Source organism: Danaus plexippus, chromosome 2, assembly GCF_018135715.1.
Source record: "Danaus plexippus chromosome 2, MEX_DaPlex, whole genome shotgun sequence".
Classification (NCBI taxonomy): Eukaryota; Metazoa; Arthropoda; class Insecta; order Lepidoptera; family Nymphalidae; genus Danaus; species Danaus plexippus.
Window position 1 is genome coordinate 9,202,838 of NC_083537.1, and position 8,702 is coordinate 9,211,539.

Below are 8,702 nucleotides of genomic sequence, written 5' to 3' on the forward strand. Positions count from 1 at the left end.
ATTCATGACAAGTGTAAGTATGAAAAAATTGGATATAATTCAACTTGGCCTATAATTTTTTTTGTATGCTAATGACATTAAAATTTTATTTGCCTATATCTTAGAAATAATAGAAGGGTGTGGGTTAGGATAGGATTTTAGAAAAACCTGGAAAACAGCTTATTACAAATACATTTTATGTATATATTGTTAAGTGTTAATAATATCGGAAGGCATAAAAAATGAAGAATACAAAATAATAATTTTCATTTTATTATAAAAAAATCCTTCTGCACACTTTTTATATGAATACAGCTGAAAATAAAATGTAACTAAATATTTTTTATTATCTGTCAAAAGTTTTCTCTACAGAATTTAAATATTGAATTGCAATAAATAATAAAATTATCAATGTTAATGTAACATTTAGTTAGAAGTTTAATTAAAGTATGAATAGTGCTAACGCTTACCATAAAGAACCAATAATATTTCCTGTCAGATTAATATACTTAGATATCAAATAGAAATAATCACACTATATAAGACTTAAGCACTGTATTAAAGTTTAAGAGGTTAAAATTATATATTTCATATGTAAATAAGGTGTTATTTAATTGAATGTTTATAGTCTGTATAGGCTAGTGGGATTTCTACGGGTTAGCCAGTTCAAATTTAAAATATTTTTCAAAACTAAAAAAAACATTGTTAAATAGATCGAGATTATACATGTATTATTTTAGTATAAGGCAGTGTTGATGTCTATACGGTAAATAATAACTCAATTCAGTACACATCTTCATCTTCACCTACTGGGTCGCTACTAAATACATTTCCTACGGTGAATCCATCCTTTAATGGGGCAGACTAGTATGTGAATATGATAGATCTGATGAGTCCATCCCTGATGGAGTCACAGTTGTGTCCGATGCCGAAGTTGAAGGACACCCCCTCAGCGGTCACCTGCTGTGCGCACAGACCAATCGGGTACCAGCCCATCTTGTTGAAAACTATTGCTACCTTGTAGACCTGCCAATTAATAAGTAATGTTTTATATACAAGTACATTATACAATATATTTTTTTAGATTATACATTGTTATCAGGAATTCAAGTAATGGAAATATAGAACTCCTAATATGCATTCTCTTCTCAGTAGAATTAATTATTGGTACATTAAAGTATCAAACACAGCCCCCAGTCATGATGTATGGATGTTCGGCAACAACCGTTTAACATATCTCTATACACTACAGTAATGTAACTTAGATATTAAAACGAAATATAGGCTATAAATTATAATAATTTCAGAAGTCGGAACAATTCCGGCGGCGTGAAGACCGAACTAACTAACTATAGATATGATGCTGGTTTAACAGAAGTACTGTTTTAAGATACTATACATTTCTCTCAGAGTACAATTTCAAAAAGTACTAGTGAATTTTAAGTTTATCCTTGACTAAAATCAGCTTTGAACCAGGGGTTCAAAAACTACTCTGCTAGTCTACTGCCGACTTTGAGAAAAAAAAATTGTTTAGCGCCCCCCTTTTTGTCCTACTGAAATACCACTATCACTTATCCAGCTAAATTAAATTATAAATCACCCGCCAGGCCTCTACACAACGCCCTTGTTTTTTTTAGTCTCTTATCGCCCCCTTTGGGCCTGCAGCGACCACAAGGGGGCGTTATCGCACATGTTGGGAAAGGCTGTTCCAGACTCCTTCTTAGTCCTACTCCTAGTACCTCTGCAGTGTGCTGATATTCCAATGGCGTCATGTTACCTTATTCTTCTGTATGTAGACAGGTCTGTTGAACATGATGTCCTGCAGATGTCGGTATGGTACCCGATGTGTGTAGTGTGTGTACGTGAGCCTCGCCCCATCAGAATCCAGCAAGTGTGCGTACAGGAGTTCAGAGTACCCTCCACCACCACAGACATATCCACCTGACTCCTCGCTGGGAGCCTGGGTTGGCACCTGGATATTTACATAGTTACTTTTGGTTTGAAAATATTTTATATGTTTTACAGACGTAATGTCTGTAAGAATGGAAGAATTCTGAACTCTTCTTAAAACATAGAATTGAAGAATTAAGGATTTCTGGTTTGAGCACTCATGAATGGAACTCAATAAATACTTCAATGTATGGTTACATCTCAGGTAAAAAATAAAATCAGCAATTGATTACTACTAAAATGGTATATTAAGTGGGGTTTACCTGAACTCCCAGAAGACAAATGTTCTTGTCTACCATGAACGTGACGGAGCAGTCCAGCGAGTTGGTGTTAAGACAGTCCGTGTGCTGCACCAGCGCCCTCTGACAGTACATCTTGTGTCCGTCGCTGTGACGCTCCATGTGCTCTAACACGACCATACCGGAGACGGGATTGTGGATTGAAAGGGTAACTTTACTCCTGGAAAACATTTGTATGTATGTAAACATCGGCTTGGGGAACCCATCCTGATTCCTATGTATTATTCATGTCATAGTGGTCTCCAAAACAAACCGCTCTGAGGTTTTTAATCTATTTTTAAACATACTCTCTATCAACGCATACACTAAATAAATTATTTGTATGAGGGAACTAAACAAAGAGACATCCCTTACACTACCACAAAAATACAAATTTCTTCTAAGCTAACACCCTTTCTTTGTATAGAGAATAAATTGTGCATCAGTCATATAGGAGGGTTTTATTTAATTTCACTGTATGTTTATATATGCTTTCCTACCATCGTGTCGGGATGGTCTGGGATGCAGCTCGCCCCACACTTGCTCCACACTCACTGGACTCGGAGTGTCCACGGTGAAGGTAGGCATCTGTATTTTAAAATATTGTATCAGAATCGACCACATAGTCACACATATCAAAATTTATCAATAGTATGGATATGGAGTAAAATATAAAATTGTTCAACAAACATTACAATTGGAACTGATCAGTTGCTTCCTTGGCACCCTGGAAGTGGAGAAGCCTTCAGGCAACGCTACATCAGTGTGAGCATTGAGGATGTTCATGAGCACGGCAAAGGCTTCACTCTCACTGAGCAGCACCGAACGTGCCGGACCTGCCGCAAACTGCTGAGGCGATAGAGTCAAGAAACGAATCTTCTCCACAGCACGACGAATTGATGGCTTTTCTTTCTTCTCTGTAGCATAAAACAAATGCATATAATGCTTCGAATTTGACTAAATATTGTAATTCAATATAAGTTGTAGTTAACTATACAATAGAATATTGTTATACATAAGTTTTTTACCTCCCAACTTATCTAAATGTTTAGTTTGCGTTGGAGTTGCTGTCTCGGCTTCATTTGACTTGCAAGTGTCCATGACTGCCTCTGGGCTACTTTCAGCACTACTATCAATATTCACCACCTTGAGACATAACATCGGTTACCTTATGTTAGATTAAATGCAACAAAGCTAATAAAATATATCATTCAATTCATAGCTAAAAAACTATTAATATCATATTTTAAAATGCTCTTTACTGTAAAATACTCAAACAAATTATTGCTTTACAATACACATCTCAATGCTGTGCACTTTTGTATACTATGACTTATACCTGTTCTTTCTCCTGGGATGTTGAAGGCACGGGACTCTTTGGACGATTTTCACTTGCAGATGCTCCATCTGCTGGGGGGCTGTTGTTTTCAACATTCCTTTTTTCCATTGCTTTTGCATATCTGTCGAGCAAATTTATAATATAGAAAAGTATTTCGAAGTACTAACATATGTGTATATACATATATATATATTTGTTATTGGTACCTCACAGCAGCTTCAAATAGGTCTAGTTCACTGTCAACATTGAGATGGTCTAAAGAGAATACAGTAATGACCGTGTTAAGCTCCACCTCCTCAAAACTGCTGTCATTTAGGACCTCTTTAGTGTTGTGCTAATAATCTGAAAAGTATGGCAAAAGGTGATAGTTATTAGGTTTTTAATAATGTCATGGTACAGCAAAAACATATTCATGAAACCTTTTCATGCAAAATTCTACCTTACTTTAATATTGCAAAGCTTAATCATCAAATGAAACTACCTGAATACATTTCTCCATGAGCACATTCTCTTCAAACAGTCTTGCAAACTCATAAGCCCTACAGGCATTTCTAGGGTACAGATCAGACCATAAATATCTGGTGCATTCTTTAACCAGATGTGGCAGCATATACTTCTTGGCGCCGTAACATAATTCGCAGGCCTTATCGAATGAACTAATGTTTATATTGCCTGTGTAAATGTATCTACAAATATAGTTTTACTTTTTAATGATTAAACCTCAGAAACATATTTCACATGTCATATAGATAAGAATTAACTAATAAAATGTATCTCAAGTTAAAACATACTCTAGAAGAGCTTTAAAGGCATCTATTTGGACGTCTACGATTGGTATTGGTTCATTTCGTTCAGCCATCCCACCATAAAACATTGCTTCGAACACCGGAGATGCCATCGCTAGGATGAGCTTGTGACCGACCACCACTACTTGGTTGGGTTCCGTTCCTACTAAGAAGGTGCAATCAGACCACTGGCCTGTTTGAAGAAGGTAGGCCCCCCGTTGCTTTAATTCAGTGCATTCCAGCTGCCAATCTGTCGGTGCTGAAGCCATTGTATCTCAATTAAACCTATAATAAAATATTTAAAACTATATTTCTATGATATACTAGTGTGTGTTAATATATCTGATCGAGTGTTTATTTATTTATGAAATCCACATACAAAACTTCGAAAACAATTGACTTTAACTGACATTTAGCTCATGAAGATTATGAATATGACGTCCAAAAATTTTTAAAGAAAATAGTAACTCTTTTCTTGTATATACTTATTTCAAATAAATTTTAAACTTTCTTACAAGTATTTATAATGAATTTTTAAAACTATTTATTAAGCTCTTCAAATAATAATCGTATATAATTATATTTATACTTATACGGAGAAAGAATATCAGATAACGTATTTTGTTTCTTCTAAATTCGGTTAAGTATTTACCTGAATTAAAATATCTGTAATTCTCAGTAAGTTCAGTTTTAAAACTGAGCTTAAAATCGATACTCAATGTCACAAATGTCAATAATTCGTATACGAAAAATAAGATCTTAGTTATGTCAGGAAAATATTGTTACTTTTAAATTTTTTATTAATGAATTATTATTATAAAAATGAATCACGAAGAGATAAAAGCCGTAGTTCAGGAAAAGTTTCTATCAAGTGAAAAAGTAACGGCATTTTTGTGCGACGCCAAAGTTCTCCACCCAGACTGGGTCAAGAAGGAAAGGCTCTTAGCAATTGTGGAGTACGGAGATGAGAAAGCCGTATTTTGTTTATTTACGTCATGTTACCCTCCAAAATCATTCACCGACTTATCTGTAGAAATTGTGCTCCCAGTAGACAATACTTTTAAATGTGAAATTGACAACAAACCCTCAGATCCTGAAGCAATTTTGTACCTGAACCTACAGTCTCGTAATAATAAATTTAAGTTCGAAATCCAAATGACTCCTCGTGTTGACAATTTTGTAGATGACCTTTTTCGAGGTATTGAAGCAGTGAACAAGCTGCAATTACAACCAGAATTCCTTTGGCTCAAAAAATATAATGGCAAGAATGAGGATGATATTTTAGCTCACACTATGGTCGCACCAAGGGGAGGAGTAACACACATGCAGAACTCAGCTCCCGTTGCTATAAGAGAGAGTCTCATAAAGAGAAAAATGAGTGACAAAGAGAATGATTACACATTCACCAAAAAATTTACTGTTTTCTGTGGCACCTGGAATGTCAATGATAAATCACCTGTGATACCTCTCAAAGGATGGTTAAGTGTGGATAAAGAGCCACCTGATATATATGCCATAGGTTTTCAGGAATTAGACTTGTCCAAAGAAACCTTTCTTTTTGACCAAACTGCAAGAGAAGATGAATGGTATAATGCCGTGTTAGGTTATGTGGATAGGAGAGCTAAATATGTTAAAGTTGAAAAGGTGAGACTAGTGGGCATGCTGCTCATAGTACTGATAAAGGAAAAGCATTTTTCACATGTACGTAATGTTATCTGTGACACGGTCGGTACTGGTATAATGGGTAAGATGGGAAATAAGGGAGGAGTCTCTATAAGACTTGATTTACATAACACTTCCATCTGTTTTGTCAATTCCCATTTGGCTGCACATGTTGAAGAGTATGAGAGACGAAATCAAGACTTCAGGGACATTTGTAACAGAACGAGATTCATACAACCCAACCAACAGCCGAAAGGTATAAAGGACCATGATCACATTTACTGGCTCGGCGATCTTAACTATCGCATAACGGAGTTAGATCCGCAGAGTGTCAGGAAGCTTGTTAGTGAAAATAACTTTCTACCGGTCTTGGAACGAGATCAGTTAAAACAACAGCATAAAAATGGTAATGTTTTTTCTGGTTACACCGAAGGGCCTATCACATTTAAACCTACATACAAATATGACCCCGGTACAGACAACTGGGACTCCAGTGAAAAGAACAGGGCTCCTGCCTGGTGTGATAGAATATTTTGGAAAGGAAATAATATTATACAGTTAGCATACAGAAGTCATCCACCTCTAAATATAAGTGACCACAAACCTGTGTCCGCTATATTCATGTCTGAAATAAAAATAATAGATGAAGAGAAGTATAGGAAAGTATATGAAGAGGTGATCAAACAGTTAGATAAACTGGAGAATGAACTGATACCACAGGTTAAAGTGGACATCACGGACATTGATTTTGGAACTGTTAAGTACTTGGAGTTGCAAGTAAGGACTATCACTATTAAGAACACTGGGAAACTGCCAGTGGAGTTTGAGTTCATAAAAAAATTGGATGAGGCAAGCTTTTGCAAGGAATGGCTGATTGTTGAACCATACAAAAAATGTATCTGTGCCGACGAGACATGTGAAATTCAACTGAAGGTGCTTATAAATAAGACTTCCGCTTGTAAAATGAATGCCGGAATTGACAAATTATATGATATATTAGTGTTACATCTGTATGGTGGCAAGGATATATTTATTACAGTCAATGGCACCTATGAAAGAAGTTGTTTCGGATGTTCCATTGAGGTTTTAGTTAATTTAAACAAGCCAGTCAGAGAAATCCCAGTCGGGAAACTCATTGAGCTGGAGAGTAAGAGAGATCAATGCATTTCTAATCATTCGACATATTCTATACCTAAAGAAATTTGGTTCCTCGTTGACCACATTTATCTTCATGGACTGAAGGAGCCTAATCTGTTTGAACAGCCGGGTCTGCACTCGGAAGTTCTACAAATCAGAGACTGGTTGGATACTGGATCTATAGATCCAATACCTGGGAGCATTCATTCAGTTGCTGAGGCACTACTGCTTCTTCTGGAAAGTACAGCAGATCCAATAATCCCATACAATCTTCAGTCAGTATGTCTTCGGGCTTCCGCCAACTATCTTCAGTGCAAACAAATAATAATGGAATTGCCAGAATTTAGAAAGAACGTTTTTCTGTATTTGTGTGAATTCTTACAGGAGGCATTGCAGCACAGCGCGGAGAATGGTTTGGATTCTAAGACGCTGTCGACTCTATTCGGTGCTATATTCCTGAGGGACAACCCCAATGTGATCCAAGAACCTCAGTCCAGAATAAACAAGCAAGTCATTGACAAGAAGAAAGCACATTTTGTGTATCATTTCTTAACAAACGACCATAGTGATTTAATATTTGCAAGATAGCTGCATTGTTACTAAATTATAATATTCTTAGTTTGAATACTCAGAACATTCTCACATGATATTGCGAATGATTTTTAAATGCACTAATCTTTACATAGTTTTGACAAAAATTATCATGAATTATGATATTTAATTTAATATTTTTATAATTAAAACTAAACTAACGTTTATTTGTAATATTTCTAGTATACTTATCAACGAAAGTAATGTGGCCAACAACAATTATTTATACATAGATAGTCTTTGTTATGAATGTTATATTTTGTATCTACATACTGTAGTGACGTAGGCTTGCTAGGCGTCATTATTCTTATAGCTAAAAATAATGTAGGATTATGTAACTGACAATAGTAAAATTGTTCTCATTGATTACACGACGATCATTACAGAAGCTTTTAAGTTGTATTAGCCATAGAAAATTGTACAAACCTTATAGATTAATGACATTCCATAACACTAGTCAGTGTAATGGACATTTACTGTTTAGTTAATAAGATGTATGCTTTGTTAAAACGTGGCCAGCCACGTGCTGTACTTATATGATAATTTATTAAGAGCTTTAAATATTGAAACATTCAATATTACATTTTTTTTAATTTCGTCAGAATTTTTCTTTGACCTCTAAATATGATAAATATTCTTTTCTATAATGTGTATTTGTGGGCATAAAATAATTCCGCTTCTTTCTACAGTTTTATGTTTATGACTTATTATATACTGTTGTATCCTTTATTCTGTAAGGTATATTTACCAGTTTACCAAAAATAGAGTTCATATGTGACCATAATATTACACAAAATAATTTATTAAAATGTAAACTAAATAAGCATTTTATTTCTCTCCCCCGTCAATAAAAACTCTGTAGCCAGAAGTACATACAATATGCATATATGCGTGTAATTAACTTTCCTTCATGATGCAACAGATGGCGCTGTATACCGATTTAACATTCAAGCAACTTTAAAACATTTTACACAAAATTTT

General features: G+C 35.1%; 2 protein-coding genes across 2 annotated transcripts; one reads left to right on the plus strand and one right to left on the minus strand.

Moving 5' to 3' along the window:
- Positions 1–236: 236 nt before the first annotated feature.
- On the minus strand, positions 237–4,732 carry LOC116779729 (uncharacterized). The gene is given in 10 exon segments (XM_061523634.1): positions 237–1,005; positions 1,757–1,951; positions 2,193–2,388; positions 2,708–2,795; positions 2,903–3,124; positions 3,236–3,353; positions 3,547–3,667; positions 3,753–3,880; positions 4,007–4,232; positions 4,338–4,732. Coding segments are annotated over 10 exon segments (1,719 nt in total). The 5' UTR covers positions 4,601–4,732; the 3' UTR covers positions 237–843.
- A 350-nt stretch (positions 4,733–5,082) lies between these two features.
- Positions 5,083–8,544, plus strand: LOC116779611 (type II inositol 1,4,5-trisphosphate 5-phosphatase). Its single transcript, XM_032673991.2, has one exon. It carries the CDS (start codon positions 5,154–5,156, stop codon positions 7,716–7,718), a length of 2,565 nt encoding a protein of 854 aa, XP_032529882.1. The 5' UTR covers positions 5,083–5,153; the 3' UTR covers positions 7,719–8,544.
- The last annotated feature ends 158 nt before the right edge of the window (positions 8,545–8,702 follow it).

What these genes read in the sequence shown, in the direction of transcription:
- LOC116779611 (XM_032673991.2), top strand. Translation starts at nt 5,154, where the DNA reads ATGAATCACGAAGAGATAAAAGCCGTAGTTCAGGAAAAGTTTCTATCA.